The following is a 22,649-nucleotide window of genomic DNA, read 5'->3' as shown; positions in this document are numbered from 1 at the left end:
AGACTCTGCCAAAATGCATGCTTGACTGCACGTGCCCCCTTCACTAAACTCTTATGGAACTCTGACCTTCCCCCGCCTCCCTCTTAGGAGCAGTTTCTCCGAGCTCTCTGAGATGCTGTCTCCCGGGCTGCAGTCCTCATTTTGCCCCAAATAAAACTTAACTCACAACTCTCACGTTGTGCCTTTTTTTTTCGGTCGACATGATCTAGCAGACAGCAAACCTTTAGGAAAAAATTAACCAAGTGCTGATCAGACAGCAGAGAACTCACAGGCCTCAGGCCTTCCTCACTGTGGCTGTCAATCAAAGGTTGTCTTTCAAACAGACTGAATAAGTGCGCTGCAGACAACTTGGCTTTAGCATAGTCTGGAGCAAAGGAACTCGCGTGTCCTAGAGCCACGGCGCCCAACACGATCGCTGAAAACACCCTAGATGGGAGCAGAGGAATTTTAAACATTAATTTATATAATTTAGCCCCGAGATGTCTCAAAGCCCAAAGACATACTGCTGGCCAGTACTTATGTTTTCACACCCTTACTCATCCCCCTCCTCCCTCCCCCACACATCGCTAGAAAATTCCAGGACCAAAGGACACCGGGAGGGGAGGCAGCACCAGCTGCCTGAGGGTTTCCTTTTTTCTACTGCCTTCTGGCTTCCTTTAGGAGCGTCTCATTTCCTAGATTTCATGTCACTTTGTAAAGCTCTCCTCTCTCAGGAAGTATCTGCTAACAGAATCTTGAGTTGTGATCGCAGGTAATTCTAGTAACAAGCCACATACCCCGTTTAGAGTTGAGGGAACTGAAGCTCTGGGGGCTGAAGGGACTTGATCAGTACCAGACAAGGAGTGAGGTTTCCTCCTGACTCTACAGCCCTGATCTCCAGAGTGTGGTTTCTTCTGCAGCCCCGCACAAACAATAATCATCGTCACTGTGGTTAAAGAATTCTTACTGGGCAAAATAAGCCTTTACTACAAATAGCTTTGCTCTTACAAGTAAAGTAACTATGGCTATGACCCTGAAAAGACAATTAAGCTAACGGTCTATTCTCCAATTAAAAGAATGGATATGGATTATCACTTCTAGGGGGAACTGAAGATTCTGAGATTTACGCCTCCACAAAGCTGTTTACTTCTGGCATCAGAGCTCCTTAGACAGAGGGGAGGGTAGGAAAATCTCTAATAATAGAGAACTTAAAAAAATTTCCCCCAAACTTCTAAATCTAAGATTTTGGGGGGAAACTGTATTTTTTTTCTTTTTGGTCTCTTTGAGCTACACTCAAATAAGAGAGACCAAAGTTCCACAAGTTTGAAAAAGTTAAATCAAATAAATTACATGCACTGAATATTTTCTGCTTTGCTTCTGTATCCCTGATACAGACCAGATAAATAATTCTGGATTGGGTGTCAGGGCATTTGGCTCCTTGTTTTGGTTTGTAATTTAATGCATTATTTTTTTTAATTCTTTTTTTTAAAAATTGAAGTATAGTTGATTTACAATGCTGTATTAATTACTGCTGTGCAGCAAAGTGTAAATCTAAGGTATTAAAATGTATTTTAAGTACACGGGGGGTGGGGAGAATGGTGGGTAGAGTAAGGCTCTCCCTTAAATATTTGATGAGGTTAATTATCAAAAATCAAATTTAAAAAAAAAAAAAAAAAAAAAGAAAAAAAAATCAAATTTTAGAAGAGTGATGAACAACTCACATGTAGCTAGCTGCCTAGCTTTCCTGTACAGCCTGTAATGCAGCTTTAGTATGAAAGATTTTAAAAGCTATCTTCCAATTATCCAGAATTTAACATTTTAATGATAAAAACAGTTGTTAAAAGCAGGGCCAATTTTTTCATTGGTATTTTTCTAGACAATGAATGTCTCCAAGTGGTAATTCCCAGCTGGCTATTTCCATCTGTCCCTCCAAAACCACTTTCTACTCTCCCATGTCTATCTTATACCATCCTCCTCTATGCCTGACAGGCTGACCTTCAGGGTCTGCATCGAAAGCTTTTCTGGTCCTCTGGCTCCTGATGGGGTTTGGCAAGGAATAGCACAGCAGGGAAGGAGGCTGGAGGAGTGGGACCCGGGCGTTTGTTGTGTTGGTCTCTTTCCTGTTGGAGAGTTGTGGTGTTGGGGTCCTTCCACCAAAGACCACAGAAGGCACCTGCACTGGCTTCTGAAAATCGTTCCCTCCTCTTGCCCTTTAGGCTTAAGTAAGGTCTTAGTGGTGCCTAGCCGGGCACTGCTGACCTTAATACTTCTCACACCTTTATAAACAGACCCTTTAGCAAACTGTCCTCCATTACCCCATCTGCGGGGCCATTTGTTCCCTGCTGGGATCCTGACTGATGCAAAGATATATATTCTTTTTTCATGGTTACTTTAATTTTGGATGAAAACAAAACTACAGCTTTTAAACACTTTCACTCTGTCCGTCTTGACCCTGGGTTTTTAAGTTGTTTGCTACTTTTTAAAAATCATCCCATCAGAGCAGAAATACGCCAAAGTGATCTTAAAAGAATGGCTTCCCTTTGGCAAGACTAGACTGCAACCTAATTGAACGTATTTAGCATAGTTTGAAAGACCATTGGTTAGCCTTGGAAACCAAGAAAATAGGAAAGGCTAAGAGGCAACAGTTGGCAGGGTCATCCCAGGGCTGGTTAGGGAACAGAGTGTTTACCAGACTTCAGTCAAGCGTTCCCATCCCACTGTCAAGGCCATCTTTGGTTGCCCTTAAATAGTAAGCTATTATAACCTCTGTTTTGGGTCCATGGTCGCCAGCAGTTTTCTAATTATGATTTACCTCTGCACTGAGAACATTTGCTGTCCTCCTGTCCTTCTATGTATTACTGAAATTCTGGTTTATGATCATTTTCATGAGCTTGGTTGATTTTAGTCCACTCGCATAATGAAACTGTCCTTGGAGTACCGACAACATTCGATTTCTGGGGGTAGATTCAACTCTCTGACTTCATCATAAAACAAGTTAGTTTTTCGCTCTACTCCAAACCTTTGCACAGACCTATTGAAACGTTATTATGGAATAATCTCAATAAATTAAAAGTTACTTACATAATAACATCTCTGAAGTGCATATGTCCATTCACAATGAGATAGGCACCAAACCGAAAACAACCGGCATGGGAAAAATACATAAATGCTTGTGAAATACTAAAAGTAATTCCATAGATGTGTGCTTTCCGCACAGAATTCCTGAAAAGCAAATCAGTATATCTGTAACCATTATCTTCAACCTCTCTTAGCACTGGCTTGTACAAAGAGCACAGCTTCTAAGTCTAGTCAACCTGTGTTTAAATTCTGCCCCCAGTTATAATTAAAGTGACTTAACCTCTCTACGCATCAGTTTTCTGACTTGTAAGAGGCGGATAACCAGTATGATACAAAATTGTTTTGAGATCTAAATAGACAATACAAATGTCTAGCGCAGTACCTAGCTCATAGTGGTTGCTCAAATGATAGTTGCTGTTATTATTACACAGGAATATTTGGGAACTCAAACATGATTGTTATCAAACATAAAGGATGTCAAAGTTAGGACTAAAGTTTGAATTGTCTAAATTCAGTTGTTTAATATTATTATCTTGTCTTCTGTGATGAGTTATAGTCTCTCATATCAAAGTTCACATTTCAGATTCAGAAAAGTAGGGTCACCGAGGTTTATCTAGACACACATCAGAAGTCCTTCCCGGAGCTAGATCCCACCATCCCCAACACAATTTGTTTTGAACCATTTCTAATTAGACCTCTTGCTATCCTCTATTAGTTTAGCTACTTTATTTTACTTTATTATTCTAAATCCTCCAGAAGAACATTAATGTATTTACTTTCAGATTAGAAGGCAGGCACTTGGCAAGAGGAAAAATTTAAAGTATTACTGATCTGGATAGTTTAACTTCTGTGCTGTGAGCATGGTGTTACAATACTTAATGTTACTGAACAATTTACAATGCTACTGACAGATATATGTCAGACATCAAATGACCAGAAAAATGTAATAGCTGCATGAAGTATACATAACTAGGAAGGTGGATACACTGAGAAATTCAATTATCCCTGCTCAAATATGTAAGTGTTCAAAACCATTGTTGTAGTCTACAAAGTTGTGATTCAAATTGTGTTCAATTTTGTTAGTGTTAAAACATATTCATTTATAAGGACAGGCCCTGGTTGGAAACAAGTGGCAAACAGGTGCTGGAGGTTTGTCGAATTGCTCAAGTATAAACCAATGAAATAGGCTCTGTGTCTTTGTTTTCAGAGTAGGACAGATCTGGTCCTCACCCAGAGAACAAAGGAAACACTTTAACCCAACAACAAATCTCATCTTTGGTTCAGTCTACACAATGCAAAGAAAACAAAGGTTTGAGCAATTCCCTAAGAGAATGTTCATCCTGAATCACCACATGGGTTGTTTATGTCGCCTGCAGTGGTGACAAATACTTGTGTGGCCCTCTGTACCTTTTAGCTCTTAGAGACCCAATCTTACTGTTTTTTATAAGAGATGTAAAAATCCAATCCTGTGGTCCAGCTGCATCAAAAAGTTACTTATTTTCACTGAGATAATTATTGAAAAAAATGTCATCTTTACAATCATCTCATTGTTTGCAGCAGGAACAAAAATTGGAATCAATAATTCAGCCTAGGAAAACACTACGCTCTTAATAACAATCATACACTCATTACCTGTAAGCTCCATACAAGTTTTCAACATACATTGATTCAAATTTTCTTTCCTGGGTCAAGGACACAACTGTCCTAATATTTTCTATTGCCTCTGTTGCAATCTGTAATGTAGAACAGATCATGATTAGAAGTGGGGCTTTTACTTCTGAAATAATAAAAAAATATATATAAGCCTTAGGATTCTGTCAAAAGAACCCCGAAGGTTATGTTGACAGGTTTTCAATTCCTTTAAAATTTGGAAAGCAAAGGCATAATGTGTTCCTCAAGACAAGCTCCATGAAAAAACTGGCAATCTTTTTTTTTTTTTTTTTTTAACTATTTATTTATGGCTGCGTTCGGTCTTTGTTGCTGCACGCAGGCTTTTCTCTAGTTGCGGCGAGCGGGGGCTACTCTTCTTTGCAGTGCGCAGGCTTTTCATTGCAGTGGCTTCTCTCGCTGTGGAGCATGGGCTCTAGGCGTGTGGGCTTCAGTAGTTGTGACACGCGGGCTCACTATTTGTGGCTCACGGCTCTAGAGCGCAGGCTCAGTAGTTGTGGCGCACGGCCTTAGTTGCTCTGTGGCATGTGGGATCTTCCGGGACCAGGGCTCGAACCCATGTCCCCTGCATTGGCAGGTGGATTCTTATTTATTTATTTATTTATGGCTGTGTTGTGTCTTCGTTTCTGTACGAGGGCTTTCTCTAGTTGTGGCAAGCAGGGGCCACTCTTCATCGCGGTGCGCAGGCCTCTTCACTATCGCGGCCTCTCTTGTTGCGGAGCACAGGCTCCAGACGCGCAGGCTCAGTAATTGTGGCTCACGGGCCCAGTTGCTCTGCGGCATGTGGGATCTTCCCAGACCAGGGCTCGAACCCGTGTCCCCTGCATTGGCAGGCGGATTCTTAACCACTGCGCCACCAGGGAAGCCCGGCAGGTGGATTCTTAACCACTGCGCCACCAGGAAAGCCCCCTATCTTTATTATAAATGAAACATCTAACAGTAATTGTAGCCAGACTAGAGAGTACTTACTGGCTTTTACTCTGTGCCAGGTATTACCTCATTTGACAGCACTGTGAGGTCCATGTTCTTATTCCCGTTTGCACAGGTGAGGAGCCGAGGCACAGTGACTTGCCTAAGACTCTAGAGTTAATAAGCAGGCGGGACAGGATCCCTGTAAGGCTATCTGATGCCAAGTCCATGTTCTTAACCCATTACGCTCTTCTGCTTCCCCTGCTTTGTCATTTACACAAGGAGAAACTCGCTGTTAGGACTTTACAGTCAACTGTTGATTTTCTGATCACGGGTTAAGTGCTTTGAGAGTTAATTCTGGTTCAGCAGGCCCCTAATCTGAGTCATCAGGCAGGGCCGGAGTCAAGAGGGTGATTATACAGCCTCCCTCCCCTCCTCCCAGCCCAGCAATCACACCCTCATTACTAAGCCTTTTCCGGAAAATGAAAATGGGAAGTTATCCCAAATCCCCATGTTCTTGAACCATGATGAATCTGCACCCAGGTCAATGAGAACTTTTTTTTTGTTGTTGAAAAAACAGTGATGTTGGGGGTGGGGGGGGGGGAAGGGTGGTATCCAAGACCTTTCTAACCCTCATTTTGGATTAATCAGGAGTTGACTGAGTAAACAAAATTGAACTATGATTGAACTGCTGATAATTAACATTTAACATTTCCTATCTCTCATTAAAAAAAAAACAAACCCTTATCAGGTTAAAGTAGTTACTAAAAATATTTCAGACTGATCAGTCTGAGTTGTTCATTCTCTGATCCCTGGAACGACAATGTATTAGCTGAAAGGAACCTGGGACACCATCTGGTACAATTTCTCACGTTACAGAAGTGGAAAGCGAAGACCAGAGAAGTGGGGGTTCTTCTCCAGCATGATATACTGAGCAGCCGCAAGGCCAGGACGGATGGTCCAAGGTGTTTTGTTTGCCAAGCTGCTCCATTCTAACTGCCCTACTCCTGCCAAAACTCTGCCAACTTTCAGTGTCATTAGCCATTTTTAATAGAATTAAGATTCTGTTATCTTAACTAGACTCATGTGACTAGTCTAAGAAAAATTGATCTTCATTCTACCTACTGACAATTTCCCTTCTGAAATGTGAAAAGCGGTAGGGTTCAGGAGGAGAAAGGAAACGAACACTACAAGGTGTTTTTTCAGTAGTTAGTTGTGACAAACAGAAATCAAGGAAATGATGCCCTAAAGCAGGGGTCCCCAACCCCCGGGCCGCGGACCAGTACCGGTCCATGGCCTGTTAGGAACCGGGCCGCACAGCAGGAGGTGAGTGGCAGGAAAGCGGAGCGAAGCTTCATCTGCCTCTCCCCATCTCTCGCATTACCGCCTGAACTACCGCCCCCCCACAATCCCTCTCCGTGGAAAAAGTGTCTTCCACGAAAGCAGTCCCCGGTGCCAAAAAGGTTGGGTACCACTGCCCTAAAGTACCCACAGCCAGCAGCCAAGAGGATCTTCAGGGACTCTGGATACCCGAGAGCTTAAGTGTGGGAATCATGCTAACTGCTTTCTAACCCATGAGCAAGACATACTATCTGTCCCACCCTGTGTAACCATAATTGTATTAAGGCCTATGCAGTATTGTCTGTGAAAGGGCTTTGCAAGTGTTGTGCTAGAGAAACTCTATCACAATGTATATACACTGTCTGCTTCACCTCCTAATGTTTCAATATAGTATAATATTTACATAAATAAGGGTAAAAAAAATTCCCGGCTGTTATCTACATTTAAACATTTAAATACATGTACATGTAAATAAAATGTTTATATGGAGATTTAGACACATTTAAACCCATATGAAGAGGTAATATAGTAAAGAACTTTGAAATTAGACCAGGACTTGAAACCCAGCCATGTCTTTAACTTGTTTCATTCTCAGGTTCCACATTTGTAAAATTGGTGTAACATTAGTATTTGCCTTATAGGATTATTGTGAGGATGAGTTGGTGCATATAAATACTTAGAACAATAATTGGCACAAAGTTAAATGTGTGCCCAATTGCCATTATAATTAGAACCAGAAATCAGAGCATTACTGTCCTCTGGTGGCTGCCTAGCTTAATTAACTATAGAAATCACAGCCAAGAAGAACAGGACTGTCTTTTAAGTACTGGCAAATGTCCTACTTTGAACAATACACTTACAATTCTCTGCCTTAAGGACTCTTCATCTGTAAAACAGGGGTAACTTCTGTCCTAATAATGGCATCGGTATACAAAGTAAAAGGTAAAATGAACTTCGCAAATTCAGAAATTTTCTGAATGTAACACCTTCTATAGGATAAAAGCTTTACATTAATTATCCCATTTTCAAGTTCTAGGCATTGACACAGTAAAATATTTCATGCACAGCGTTGACCATTATTAGTTGTAGGGAGTACTAACATTATTAAAACATGCGTGTTGTAATAAATCAATCAAATAAAACCCATGTCTAAAAACCATATTTATACCAACTGAAGCCATACTGGACCCACCTTTCCAACAGTTTCCAGTTCTTTTTTATCTCTTTTGGCATTTCCAGCCAGCAGTTTCATTTCAACAATTCCTGATACAGCAATAATTGGAACAACCGATAACATCAAAAGGGTTAATTGCCAACCGTAGACAAATGATATGATAATACCAGTTCCAAGGTTAGCTGTGTTCTGTGCAATTAAAGCCAACCTGGTCCCAGTGGCCTGGAAGAGCAAAAGAAGAGAGGCAGCTGTATTTTAAGTTGCAAATCCACGAGCTGCAGCCTTCAGCTTCCCGGTCAGAACCACGAGAGAGGTATCTGTGCCTGTACTAACATTTGCTCCCTTTTGTTACAGTAAGACCAAGATACCTGTGGGTAACTTGGGAGGCTCTGCAGGTTTTTCTTCGTGCCTTTCAACTCTCCTCCCTCTCCTGCCCATACTGATTCAGTACTGCAGAAGCAAGTCATCAGCTGCTCTGCTTTGGGGAGAGGCTGTGGACTGCACACTTTTTCATGAAGGCAACATTCAAAGAGGAAACACACCACGGGCACTCTGGTCATTTTAAAGCCTGTTCGCTTCAAATGTGTAAGAGGGAGATTCACGAACCCCAAGAGACCATCTGTTACCAAGGGTACAGATCCGAAGAGACCATCCCCCCCGTAAAGCATGCATAAAGATGCAGTCCTGTTTGCACCAGTCAGAAAACGAGGGCTCTCACAGGGACACTGCAGGGGACTTGCTGCTCTCCTGCGCTATGCAGAAGCAGTGAGTTCCGAGGTAACAGACCTGAGCTCCAGAGCTGGGGAGGGAAGCCAGGAAGACGGCGGCACTCCCTGGAGCCAGGTATTGGTTAGGGTTGGGCATGTGACCCAAATCAGTCTTAATTAGATGTAAGGGAAGGGTGTTTGGCAGTCGAGGCTTAGGTGTGCGCTCTCTTTCGCTGGATGGGAAACAAGGAAGCTTGTAGCTATGGTTGCTCCTGGCAGCCGCCCTGTGGCCACGAGGGAACAAGCCACAGGATGAAGCCAACCCTGAGGACTGAAAGCCACTCAGAGCCAACAGACAGAAGGCGCCTGAGTCCTTCGGGCCACCTGTGAGCCCGTGGATCCACCAACCCTGAAGTCTAACCTTCCTCTTTATTGTTTAGGCCAGTTTGACTTTTCTGTTATTTGCAGCTGAAGGCAGCTTAAAGGTTGCAGCTATGCCATATGTTTATTCCAAACCATGTTAAAGAAAAACAGTAGTAGAGTGCAGTCTACATACCCCTTGGACTTGGGAGGCATCCATCGCAAGTCTCGTAGAAAGCACACCAGTACTGTTTTTATGATCATCAAACCAGCTCATGTCCTGTGGCACAAAATACACCTTTAAATTCATTCCAAATTAAAACAAGCAGAGAAAATCAGATGAAACATCCCAAACATGCAATGCCGAGGACATAGCCACACTTCACTTGGGCGTCGGAGTTGAGGGGAGACCTCCCATGCAGTGGGGAGCTCTAGTCCCTGCCTTGGGCGTACACCTCGGAGCCCCACCAGGACGCAAGCCCCATCCCCACCTGCATCCGGCTCTGCTGTGCCGGGAAGGCACACTGACGGGGGGCGGGGCTTATCCAGATTGCAGCTGTGCTCGCCGCCAGCTTCCCCCGAGCCCGTGGGTGCACGTGGGTCCATCCCCCAGTCCTCACAACTTGTACTACGGATACTCCCGTAGTATCCTGATGGGGTGGTGTCTCTCACAAAGGAGTTGTGCTGGACACGGCCCTTTCTTGCAAATCCTGGGCATGAGATCATCAGCCCTGGTTTCTCACCACGTTTTTGTTTTGTTTTGTTTGAAGCAAGGATTAAAAGAGTCTATCTTAGATATGATTTTAATTATAAGCCACTCATCCACGGCATCTTTAAGCTTCATATAAAGTAATTTTTCTTCCATAGCAACAGTTTAAAAGACACTGAAAGAGGTCTGCAAATTCAGACTTGCACAAAATATGATACCTGCTCTGTGCCCTTTTGTGAACAGGAATGTAATCAATTCCTGTCAATCGGTTGGACAATATTCTGGCCCTCTCTTGAGCCTTCTCTATAAAAATAGAGAATTCATGTTTGCACATTTTCCCATATGTCCTGCACTGGGCTGTGACCTTCCCAAGAGGGCAGATAATGCATTTTATAGGCCCAGCTACTAGCACACTGTCTGGTACCTAGTGGGTAATGACTGAGTGAATTAACAAGTGAATTAATGTGAAAGCAGAGCTCTAACAAACTCAATTACCAACATTTGGTAAAACCTATAGTTAGTATGGTCGGTCGTGGGACAGGAACACTGCCAACCACCCTTTCCTTTGCTGAAAGGCATCCTGGAGTCTCAAGTGACTCACCAGGGCCTGCGTAGAATCCAGAAAACAGACACAGGTCCTTGAAATGATAGCATCCATATGGATAGAGACAGTTGCAAAATAAGCCCCAAAAGTTACCTAAATTAAGCCTACTCTCACGAAGACCCTGAGAGGTCTTTGGACCACGACAATTAGCAGGGCCCTGAGCAGTCCTTGCATGAACACCTGGGACACACAACATGCAGGGCAGCACGCCAGCCAGAACAGGAAGAGGCTCGAAAGGAACACACCTACCTGTCTCAGCATTGCTTTAAAAGCCATGGACCGAAGCCTTGTGGTGAGGATCTCGCCAGCCTTCCCAAATGTGAAGCCCTGGGCGAGAAGAAAGGCTTTTGTCCCTTTTGATGATCACAAGCGTTCTGACACAAGTGGGTGTATTCGTGTGGATTTCTATAATATTTAGTTATCAATCAACTATTCAAATAACAAAGTCTATGACCAGATACTAATTCAAAGTCCCAACTTAAAGTTCATGTACTGCTAGATGTAAGATATTGTATATGGAATGGATAAACAGCAAGGACCTACTGTACAGCACAGAGAACTATATTCAGTATCCTATGATAAACCATAATGGAAAAGAATATTAAAAAAATAATGTTTATATATGTATAACTTAATCACTTTGCTGTACAGCAGAAATTAACACATTGTAAATCAACTATACTTCCATAAAAAATTTTTTTAAATTCATATACTTCTAAATCATTGGTATACCATAGAATCCTAAGACCGAAATCCTTAGAAGTATCCAGTTCTGGCTTCTGAAGCATTCTAAATAGACTTCCTTTTCAAAACTCTCAAGGACAACCTCTCAGTGAGAAGAATACTGTACTTAATTACAACGTTCAGTGTGTTCCTAATGCTTTAAGCAAATCAGTCTCCAACAGAAGTAACAAAATTCCATGCAGGGATGCGTTTTGGCTCCTGTAGTGTAGAGGGAGGGAGGACGTCTGGAGTATCAAGCTCCAGGTGAGTTTGCTGCTTCCCCGTCACAGCTCCACCTGCTTTCAGATTAGCGAACAATTAGGCTACTCCGTCTCCCCCAGCATCCCTGCCAGACACTTTCCCTCTTTCGAATTATATCCTGTTCAAACTGGAGACCAGCCCAGATGTCCACAGCTGGGTTTGCTTCCCAGGCGCTGGCATGGGTGTGAGCCTCCAGCCACGCGGAGTGTTGGGGTGGGCACGTGGGGTGCTCTCTGGGGAGGATGCATCCAAGGTCTTCACTTAAACCAAGAGGATCGGTGGTCAGTGCTCAGGGTGAGTCTGCCCCAGGGGTCCAGGCCTAGACTGCTCTGGTCTCCTCCCGCCTTTGCTGGCAGATTGCTCGAGGCTCGTGAGGGCTCCGTAGTTCTGTCCATCAGCCCACTGCTGGTGCAGCGTATGTATGCTCTACTCCCTAACACACCAGGGCTTGCGGCTGCATTGGACATTGAGTTGCTACAAGCAAGGCTCTGATTTCTAAATAAAAAGCTAGGCTTACTTTTACCACTGGCTCAACAATAATCAAAGAGAAGCACACTGGGCATGACTAGGAAATATTCTGTGGCCTTAATGGATTGTACTAGAAAGGCCTGTGTGTACTGGAAAGGCACTGAGTTAAAGAGACAAAAGAAATTTGGTAGAAGTCTAGGTAGACAAGTACAACCAGAGCAAAGTTTACTAGTTCATTTTGTCCGGGTCTACAATTCCTAAATGCAATATAATGTGCATTCTTTCAAACAGTTCATCAATTAAGGAAGAAAATATCAGAGAAGTTACTTGATACTATATGAAGAGTAAAAAAAAGGAGAATGCTGGGCTTCCCTGGTGGCGCAGTGGTTAAGAATCCGCCTGCCAATGCAGAGGACACGGGTTCGATCCCTGGTCCGGGAAGATCTCACACGCCGCAGAGCAGCTAAGCCCATGCACCACAACTACTGAAGCCCGCGAGCCACAACTACTGAAGCCCGCGCGCCTAGAGCCTGTGCTCCACAACAAGAGAAGCCACTGCAATGAGAAGCTCGTGCACCACATGAAGAGCAGCCCCCGCTCGCCACAACTAGAGAAAGCCCGTGCACAGCAACGAAGACCCAATGCAGCCAAAAAATAAAATAAATAAATTTATTAAAAATAAAAAGAGAGAATGCTATTGTACTGATTTTTTTTTCCAGTTTATGACTAGTGGAGTTTAACTGGGACTTATGTTGTCCTGTGAATGCAAGTCTCTTTTGTCCTTGGTAATGAACCTTTGCTGAGGGCCAACCTGTAACATGACGTAATTTAGCACACAGGGAAGTCACAATTCCCCCTGCTGAGGACACTGCCCTCTCAAAGAGCCTTGTGCCAACTGTGTCTGCAATTCATTTCAGGCTAAGATTTGGAAGTTCCAAATCCAAGCTAAGGTTTTGATCACCTGTTTCTTTTATCGGATTTTGATTAATCAATAATTAATCTATATTAACAGATAATTAACAAAAATCTAATTAATAGGTAATTAATCTATATGCTCTAACTGAATATAGACTCGATGAGAAGATCAAATCATAGGTACCTACCTGAAGGAAGAAAGTAAAAAAAGAAATAATTCCCAGACCTAAAAAGAGCAACGAGAACATGTTGCATTTCTGCTGCTTCACTTCATCGTCCCCTGGTCCAAAAATCTACAAAAGAACATTTAAAACACCCACTTTTATTACATGATCTTTGTTTATTCCACCCATAAACAATGGCTTGAGCATCACATTTTAAAAACTAGGTTCTGAGTACGTGTTTTTTTTAACTGCGGTAAAATATACGTAACATAAAAATGGCTAAACGGTAGATTTTAAGTATACTAGGCAGTGGCATTAAGTGTACTGACAGTGTTGTGCTACCTCCACTGCCATCCATCTCCAGAATTCTTCCATCATCCACAACTGAAATGCTGTGCTCATTAACCAGTAACTCCCATGACCCTCCTCCCAGCCATTTGGGAGCCTGTCTCTATGAATCGGAGGAATACGATACGAGTTCCGTTCTCAGAGCGCGCTTGTAAGTCCAATTTGTTCGTAAGTCCAACAAAGTTAGCCTAGGTACCCCACTAACACAATCGGGTATATATCAAGAGTGCTGTACTGTGATAGGTTTATAATACTTTTCACACAAACAATACGTACATAAAAAACAAATACAAAAAATAAAGAAAACATTCTCAATCTTACAGTACAGTCCCTTGAAAAGTACAGTAGTACGGTACAACAGCTGGCACACGGGGGCTGGCGCGCGCGTTCACAAGTGGAAAGTTCGCATGTAGCGGACTTACTGTTTGCGGTTATTAACGTGGGTTGAAACACTGCCTGCGGACTGTGTGTGGCTGCACATCGTCGTGTTTGTGCCTCTTCCTCTGCGTTTGCTGTTCCCTCTGCCTGAACTCCTCCCCCCTGCCCCCTACCTGCTCGCCAGCCTCCGCTCCCCGGGGCCTCTGCCCCGACAGGCCTCTCCTGACCCACCCGCATGAAACAGCACCTCCAGCTCCAGCCCCTGTACTGCCAGACCCTGCTTTTAAAATGCTTGCTATGCTGTGACACATTACGTATTTGCTTTTTGGCTGCGTTCTGTGTCTGTCCCCATAGAAGGTAAACTGTTTGAGGGCAGGACTTAGTTTATTTTGTTTCCTGCTTGACCTCCAAGATCAGCATTTGACACAAAGGAGATGCCCCCAGATATAAATACAATCCACACAAGCTCTTGAATTGCAGGAGAGCCAGGGATTGCCTTATTTTGTAATGTAAGAACAGTTGGAGGGTTCTTCCTGATTTATTTTTTAGCTTGTGGTCTTAAACCAATGTTCAAAGTCACAAGCATAATAAACTCTTAGCAACTATACTCCAATAAAAATTAATAAAATAAAATAAAATAAAACTTTGAAGGATAATACATTATATGAAGCTCAAAAAATAAAGATAGAAAAAAAGCTGAAAAACAGCATAATAAAGTCGTAATGTGATGGAGAATAACATCTTTAACAAAAAAGTCTCTCCAATAACAGAGATTGACTAAGGTTATAAAATATAAATGTTGGATTTTATGGAGCCTTAGATATTTCTGATCACTTCTGATAAATATCCCCCAATGAATTTAACAACTGGACGGTGTAGCTTTTCCTTCTTAGCCTCCCCAAGCCTTGTAAGGATGGCTAAACAATGATGTAGCAATTGCTAAACAATGCTAAACATTGCTACAATTGCTAAACAATGATGTAGCAACTTTTTGAATACTTACTTGGAGGCAGACACTCTTAAATAGTTACCTAAATCATCTCTTAATCCTCAGGCATCCTAGGAGGTAGGTTTATTTTGCAGATGAAGAAACTGAGGTACAGCAAGGGAAAGCATTTGCCCAATTTGCACAGCGATTAAGTGGTGAGGCCGGTCTGTCCCCAGAGCCTGGCCTCTTGAACACTTGAGACTTGAACTCTTCCCCTTCCCCACCACCCAGCCATCCAGTGAGACAAGCATCTCCTCTCCACAAACGGGAGGGGGACCATTGCCTGACACCAGTTCATCCAAATGAAGAGAGTGAATCAGAATGCCTTCTTCAGGGATTTTACAGTTTCTAATTTCATTGATAGCATAACTTGCCTATTTTTTCTTTTGCCTCAAACAGCTTTCCTCAAAAGGGAATTAAAACCTTGGGCTTAGTTTAATTTGAGGCTGCTTTACTGCAAAATGGACCAGGTTGGCATGAGAACTGATGTAATGGTGAAGTGATTTCATTCAAGCTTGTCCAGTGGTGTTTTCAGACTCACCTCTATAATCTCTGAGAAGATGACCGAGAAGGCCGGCTGAAGCGCCCCGTTGGCAACAGCACACAGAGTTCCCACCACAAAGTAGGGCCATTCTGTTTTATTCAGTTTCAGGATCTTCATAAAAGACACCGGCGGCACAGTTTCATCCTAGAACACATACATATCAGGACAAAAAGGTGACAACACTACAGTCACTGGGGTTTATGGACATAGAGAAGGCCTGGCATCACCCTCAAGGAACTTGCAAACTAGATGCAGAGAATGACCAGGCTACAGCAAATTACTAGAGGGTTGGACAGGATGTTATCAAATGTTAAGTATGTCCATTGACTACACAGCATAAGCTGAGTATGAGTCCTTCACCCAAGAGGCAATCTTCATGGTGTGACCAGCCCATCTCTATTCCAGCCTCAGCAGAGTGAGCGCAAGCAGGAACTGGGCACAAAATGCCCTAGAATTCAAGTCCAATTCAACTCCGGCATGATGTTGGGGTCACATGAGACAAGACCCGTGAATAGATGGGTAAGTGGCCTCACCAACACAAGGCACCATGATTAACCTGAGGACCTGGGCCTGGTCTCCTCACCCCGGAACCCTGCCCAGCGCTGCCTTTTCTGTGACGTGTTCCCAACTCACAAAACTAAAGTAACTACTCCCCTTTTCTTTCACCACTGTTCCCTCTGCGGACTTCTTCTATTTCATAGCTTAGCTTGTTTTGTGATCCCCCCACCCCGTTTGTTTACATGACTCTGCTTGTTTGTTTGTTTTTAAGGTGAAGACTATGTCTTTATATCCCTAGAAATAGCCCAATGCCTGGCACACATCAGGTTCTCAGCAAATGCTGAACTCAGTGTCTGGTCAAGCATGAAGGATTTAGGCCACATAAAGGAGAATATTCGGACTACAGAGGTGGTTTAACAGTAAACTAGATCCAAAAGGTGCCTATGGAATCCCATAGCCTTACAGTTGTTTAAATAGGTCATGTTTGCGTCTCTATGAAAAAGAGAACATGGGAATAGTTTCTATTCAGCCCTCTTCTTTCAAGCCACCCATTTTCTCTGCGTTTTAGGGTGGTTTTTTCCTCCCTAGTTAACATTATCTTTTAGCCCTGGTCTCCAGCCTGTTAAACGAACTGAGGCTGCTCTTCACACGCCAGCAGGTCTTCCGGGCCCTTCTAATCAGACTTAATTCCCCCGCTCCTTGGGCACATCGTTTATCCCTCTGTGATGGCACTTAGGACAGTCTTGTTGACGTGGCATTTTCTGACTCCCACTCTTCTCTGTGCACTTCTCCAAGAGAAGTGCTCCTCTAAAATACCAGACTCTCACGATTTAGCAGCATAACTGCCCAGACAAATGAGGAAATGAGAAGTAAATACTTCCACAGCCAAAAAGGGGGAAATTGTTTATCTTACGTATGATAACGCAGCTCCACAATAATTCAACTGTTATTCTCTTTCCATACATACACCAAGATTGAGACCTCTGAGAGAGCCCTCGTAATCTCTGCAGTAAATAACATTGTGGGCAGAGAAAAACAGATGCAGTGAATTCTCGGTAGGATTAGTGTCTTCAGGCCAACACAAAAGTAAAAATAAACTCAGCTTTTATCAATAAATAACATCAAAAGGTATTCTCAAACCATTTCTTAAAATCATAAAATATCTTTTCTTGGAATGGATACCCTTTCTATCAATATTATAAAGGCTTCTGTTAACTTGAATTAATAACATCCCAAGTCTTCAGGTGAGAGACGTTAAAGAATGTACACTTTGGCTATTTCTGGTAATTCTCCCCTTTTTCTTAGTAAGAGAATTCCAATCTTATTCAGAGTAGCAATGCATATAGCAAAAATATTCAGTTATCTACCCTTCCTTGTAGCTAAGTAGCGCCATGTGATTAAGTTACGGCCAGTGACATATAAATAAAAGTACTGTATTGGACTTATGGAAAATCTTTGTTTCTTCTTGCTGCTTGGAACACAGATGTGATGGCTGGAGCTTCAGGAGCCATTTTAGATCACTGAGAATGGAAGCTACATGCCAGGATAGTGAGGATAAATATGAAAGGAACCTGAATCCATGGTAACCATGGTGGAGTCACCATTCTAGCCCTGGGTTTCTCACCTTTAAGATTTTTTTATGTGAAAGAGAAATAAAACCTCTTATTTTTCTTAAACTGATACTAATCAGAGTTTCCTAGCATAGAAATCTAAAGTAATCCTACCTAATAGAGCATGCAAATATCAGGGCCTCTTACTTTAGACCAGCCTTATTTATCTCTGGACCTCAAAAATAAGTGGAATATCTAGTTTTAATTTTAAGCATCTAAGCACAAAGACTATGTTTTTGGATCTTTTTTCATTGGAAATCCAATTTTAATTGGAACTGATTTCAATTTTTGACAAATACATTTAAAATCTGATATTTCCTTTTTTTAAGAAGAGTATGGCTCATGGCAGGAATCCTCTGTGCCGGCAATATACTTGCAAGACTAAGAATTTCAACAGCAAAACTAAACAACTAAAGATTTAAGTGAAAAACAACTTACAAGTTCAATGGTTTCCACATCAAAGGCATTCTGATACTTTCGTGAATTCCTCAGGCTTTTATGAAAAGAACTCCTAACTATGGGACGAGCCAAACCCATGGCAGGCTTTTCATCAGTTAGTGCAACTTTAAATTCTTCTGACTGGATCTGGCTTCCTAATGTCTAAAAGAAGAACAAAACATTGACTTGTGTGTGTGTGTCTGTGTCCAGATGGATGTAACCTCCAAGTTTAGAACCATACAGCCATTTGAGTATCACGTGTCAAGACTTTCAGATTCCGTCACAGCTTCTTAGTCAAAGTTAGCTGCAGAGTGTCAAGAAGTATATCAACACATGGAAGTAAAAGAGGTTAAAAAGGACAGAAAGGTTAAATTCAATTTGAACAATATGAAACCTGGAGTATAAAAATATTCTCTAAAAATTAAAAGGCAAAGTTTTCATTATCCAGCAGGTAACTGGGAATTTCTTCAATACACCAGGATCCAGAGAACAAGTTAGAGACCACCACAGTGCAGAAGAATAAACAGAAACATTACCAAGGGCTCATTTTTACAAACAAGGAAAAGCTGGTCACTGCCCAAGGGAGGCTGTTAATCTGGCTGAGTACCATCATCTTTCTTCCTCAGAGTCCTGCAAAGATTTATCCACACCTCACCCCAGGGGAACAGTCCTGCAGGTTCGGCCTCATTGCCCACTTTGGGATCAACTCTCTCCTTAAAGGGTCAGGGAGAGGGATAATTTAAGGACCTTTAGCTCAATGCTAGATGAGGGAATATCAACCCAACCTTCCTAGAGTCTAACTTTGTTCTCTGTTTGCTTCCGCCATGTCTGAGCCCACATCTTAATGGTTTGTCCAGGACCTCAGTTCTTGTGGTATTGTCTTTTTCCCTTCAAGTCCTGTCCCCAAACCCAATTATCTGGCTAGTGCCTTACTGTACCCACAGAGGCTGTCTATCTTGAGCTCTGGATCTAATCTGATCCTACTTTCCAGTTGTACTTTCAGCACCTGATAGAATATTGCCCTTGTGCCTTGAACCCCATTGCAGGTACACTCTGCTTGGTGGACTTCCTTGTTTCCCACTGGAACGGTTTCATACCATCTCCCAACAAAAGCCAACCTAGCGGGACTTCCCTGGTGGCGCAGTGGTTAAGAATCCACCTGCCAATGCAGGGGACACAGGTTCGATCCCTAGTCCAGGAAGATCCCACATGCCGCGGAACAGCTAAGCCCATGCACCACAACTACTGAGCCTGCACTCTAGAGCCCGTGAGCCACAACTACTGAGCCTGTGTGCCTAGAGCTCGTGCTCTGCAACAAGAGAAGCCACCGCAATGAGAAGCCCGCGCACCACAACAAAGACCCAACGCAGCCAAAAAAAATAATAGATTTATTAAAAAACAAAAAAACAACCTAGCTTAGAGACTTAGTCTTGTAACTGGTCCCTACATCCTCACTTCCATCCACTCCCACACTGCTATCAGAGTCACTTTCCTGAAGGGCAGTCCTGCTCAAATCACACCCCAGCTCAACAGTCTTCCACAGCTCCCCACCACATGCTCAAGCCTGGCTCCCCCAAATTCTAGCACATGGCAAGTCAAACTGAACCACTTCTCATCAATCCTTTTCTTATCTTTTTCTCCTTTTGTCATCTTGTCCATGCTATCTCAATAGACAGTTCTTCCAATAAGTCCATTCTGATTTTAGACTTCTTCTATGACCAAATGCATAATCCCTCTCTCTATCTCATAACATATTTTCTGTGCCTCACCTAAAGCCCTCATTTACTGGGAGCTGAGGTCACTGAGCTCCAAAGCCAAGATGGCCACTTTTCACCAGTTGATAAAAAGTATATATTTGAAACCAATAGCCCTTATTTCCTACACCTGGATATACTTCAGCTGCCTCAAATATTCAATTGTAAAAAATAAAACAATAACTGTTGAAAGGAAATATGGGTGAATATCCTAAGAACAACCCCAAATCCTGAAGACCTGGAGAGGAGAAATGATAATCTAATTACATACAATTTTAAAGCTTTTTTTATGGCAGCCAAACAAACAACAAAGTGAAGTTGAAAGAACAAAGCAGGAAAAATACTTCCAATACATGCAAGAGAAATGTGTATTTCCTTTTTATGCACAGTGTTCTTATAAATCAATAAGAATATCATGAACAACTCAACAGAAAACAGCCTAATACAGGAACAGACACTTTCACAGAGGAAAATATACAAACAGCCAAGGAACATGTGAAAAGATGCTGAGGACCCATTAAAATGATAGAATCTGGATGATGTGTATCTGAAATGTGAAGAAAAAAGAACAAAATTATGTACATACTAGTTACAGTTATATCAAAGCAAATGTATATACTTTTACAAATATAAGAATCATGTTTACAGAATAACATATTTTTAGGTTATTTATTTTGCAAAGTTGCTCAAGAAGTTCATTCCCCAGGCAATTAAGAATCTCTGTCCTAAAGAATAAGTTCAAAATGTTTTCGGCATTTTCCTTTATTTTCCTCCCCCCTCACCTTTCTCTTTAGAGATTCTTTCAACGACTCTGAATTAAAGTCTCAGATGTATATTTTAGGCATCTTCCTGAAAACTTCTTATTTCTCAACATGGCATTAGCTACGTGATATTTTAATAAATAAAATAAAGAATACTGTATTGAGGAGAAAACAGCAGAAAAACTTCCCAGGAGGCAGATACCTGCATGTTAACAAGCCTGAAGTACACCCCTTCCTTCTTCATTAGTTCTTTGTGGCTTCCTTGCTCCACAATGACTCCATCCTCAAACCCAGCAATGACATCTGCATTTCGGATTGTAGACAATCGGTGTGCTATCACTATGGTGGTCCGGCCTTCCCTGGCCTAAAGTGGAAAAGGACAAACATGTAGGGCAGGAGGGTTACAATGTCCCGCACTGTCAATTAACACACAATTAAGCACTTGGATGGAGGTGTTTGCAGATGATGCGAGAATAGCTCACCATCCCCGTGTGATTAGGGCACAAAGGCATCACTCACCTGTGAATGGCCAAAAGGAGACTTAAGTTCTGGACCAGACAGGAGGCCAATCCCTCCAGGATGAGGATGGATAACTGTGGAGGTCTACAACCCTTCTCAAATGTTTTCATACCTGTGTGAGGAGCCCTCGTTCTGAGTTATACGATATGCTAGAGACTTTAGCAGAAGCATGTTCAGAAGTTGTTGCCACATACAGTCTTCTCCAGAGCACTTCTGTAGGATTTCTTTTGAAGTGCCTGATTTTGACTGTAATTCTAATGGACTCCATGCAGGCAGCTTAGGTGAAAACATACCCTGGGATCTGGATGGTTCACGTTATGGTTCAAAGACCATCTGAATTACAGACTCTGGAGTGGGGCCATTAACTACGATTTTTAACAAGTGCTTCAGGTGATTTTTGTGGATGCTGAAATCTACAAATCACCCCCCGCCCCAAGTAGTTAGTTCCCTGAACTCATGTGTCGTTGGCTTGGTGGGTTTATGAACGGGCATTTACAACCTGGAAAATGCCCATCAAACTATTCATGTTATGTCATTAACAATGGTTATTTTTTAAAAATATTCATTAGCCCTATCAAGACTAACAACTTCTTAAGACCACTCCTACTCTGAGGCAATAAAACCACATCCTTAGGATGGTTATTAGAGTGTAGCCCAATTCACCTAAGTAGTTAAAAAGATAGAAATGAGAGGCTAGTCATCAAAAAATCTACAAACAGTAAATGCTGGAGAGGGTGTGGAGAAAAGGGAACCATCTTGCACTGTTGATGGGAATGTAAATTGATACAGCCACTATGGAGAACAGTATGGAGGTTCCTTAAAAAACTAAAAATAGAATTACCATATGACCCAGCAATCCCACTACTGGGCATATACCCTGAGAAAACCATAATTCAAAAAGAGTCATGTACCACAATGTTCACTGCAGCACTATTTACAATAGCCAGGACATGGAAGCAGCCTAAGCGTCCATCGACAGATGAAAGGATAAAGAAGATGTGGCACATATGCACAATGGAATATTACTCAGTCATAAAAAGAAACAAAATTGAGTTATTTGTAGTGAGGTGGATGGACCTAGAGTCTGTCATACAGAGTGAAGTAAGTCAGAAAGAGAAAAACAAATACTGTATGCTAACACATATATATGGAACCTAAAAAAAGAAAAAAAAGGTTCTGATGAACCTAGGGGCAGGACAGGAATAAAGACACAGACGTAGAGAATGGACTTGAGGCCACAGGGAGGGGGAAGGGTAAGCTGGGACAAAGTAAGAGAGTAGCATTGACATATATACACTACCAGATGTAAAATAGATAGCTAGGGCTTCCCTGGTGGCGCAGTGGTTGAGAATCTGCCTGCCAATGCAGGAGACACGGGTTCGCGCCCTGGTCTGGGAAGATCCCACATGCCACGGAGCAACTAGGCCCGTGAGCCACAACTACTGAGCCTGCGCGTCTGGAGCCTGTGCTCCGCAACAAAAGTGGCCACAATAGTGAGAGGCCCGCGCACCGCGATGAAGAGTAGCCCCCGCTTGCCGCAACTACAGGAAGCCCTAGCACAGAAACGAAGACCCAACATAGTAATGAATCAATCAATAAATAAATCTTAAAAAAAAAAAAAAAAAAAAAAATAGATAGCTAGTGGGAAGCAGCTGCATAGCACAGGGAGATCAGCTCAGTGCTTTGCGACCACCTAGAGGGGTGGGATAGGGAGGGTGGGAGGGAGATGCAAGAGGGAGGGGATATGGGGA

At 42.5% G+C, this 22,649-nt stretch overlaps 2 protein-coding genes across 10 annotated transcripts in view; one reads left to right on the top strand and one right to left on the bottom strand.

Annotated features, from left to right (window-relative positions):
• The window catches only part of CROT (carnitine O-octanoyltransferase), a 98,173-nt gene extending 85,553 nt beyond the window's left edge, over positions 1 to 12,620 (top strand). Inside the window, exon 18 of one of the 3 annotated variants that reach the window (XM_007170297.3) lies at positions 12,273 to 12,620. In XM_007170297.3, the coding sequence (XP_007170359.1) occupies positions 12,273 to 12,312 (40 nt within the window). In that variant the 3' untranslated portion in view covers positions 12,313 to 12,620. Of the gene's footprint in view, positions 1 to 8,503; positions 9,277 to 12,272 lie in introns of those variants that run through there. The other 2 variants (XM_007170294.3, XM_007170292.3) reach the window with 2 other exon arrangements.
• Positions 1 to 22,649, bottom strand: part of LOC103002339 (phosphatidylcholine translocator ABCB4) — a 92,909-nt gene that overhangs the window by 15,306 nt on the left and 54,954 nt on the right. For all 7 annotated transcript variants that reach the window (XM_057550536.1, XM_057550535.1, XM_057550532.1 and 4 more), the window contains 10 exons: positions 20,582 to 20,743; positions 17,865 to 18,026; positions 15,316 to 15,462; positions 13,085 to 13,189; positions 10,779 to 10,856; positions 9,413 to 9,496; positions 8,168 to 8,371; positions 4,690 to 4,790; positions 3,061 to 3,201; positions 270 to 426 (listed from right to left, as the gene is read on the bottom strand). In XM_057550536.1, coding sequence (XP_057406519.1) covers positions 270 to 426; positions 3,061 to 3,201; positions 4,690 to 4,790; positions 8,168 to 8,371; positions 9,413 to 9,496; positions 10,779 to 10,856; positions 13,085 to 13,189; positions 15,316 to 15,462; positions 17,865 to 18,026; positions 20,582 to 20,743 — 1,341 coding nt within the window. The remainder of the gene's footprint in view (positions 1 to 269; positions 427 to 3,060; positions 3,202 to 4,689; positions 4,791 to 8,167; positions 8,372 to 9,412; positions 9,497 to 10,778; positions 10,857 to 13,084; positions 13,190 to 15,315; positions 15,463 to 17,864; positions 18,027 to 20,581; positions 20,744 to 22,649) is intronic.

Source organism: Balaenoptera acutorostrata, chromosome 7 (assembly GCF_949987535.1).
Source record: "Balaenoptera acutorostrata chromosome 7, mBalAcu1.1, whole genome shotgun sequence".
Classification (NCBI taxonomy): Eukaryota; Metazoa; Chordata; class Mammalia; order Artiodactyla; family Balaenopteridae; genus Balaenoptera; species Balaenoptera acutorostrata.
Note: the sequence above shows the minus strand (reverse complement) of the source record. Positions and strands in the feature narration are given on the sequence as shown.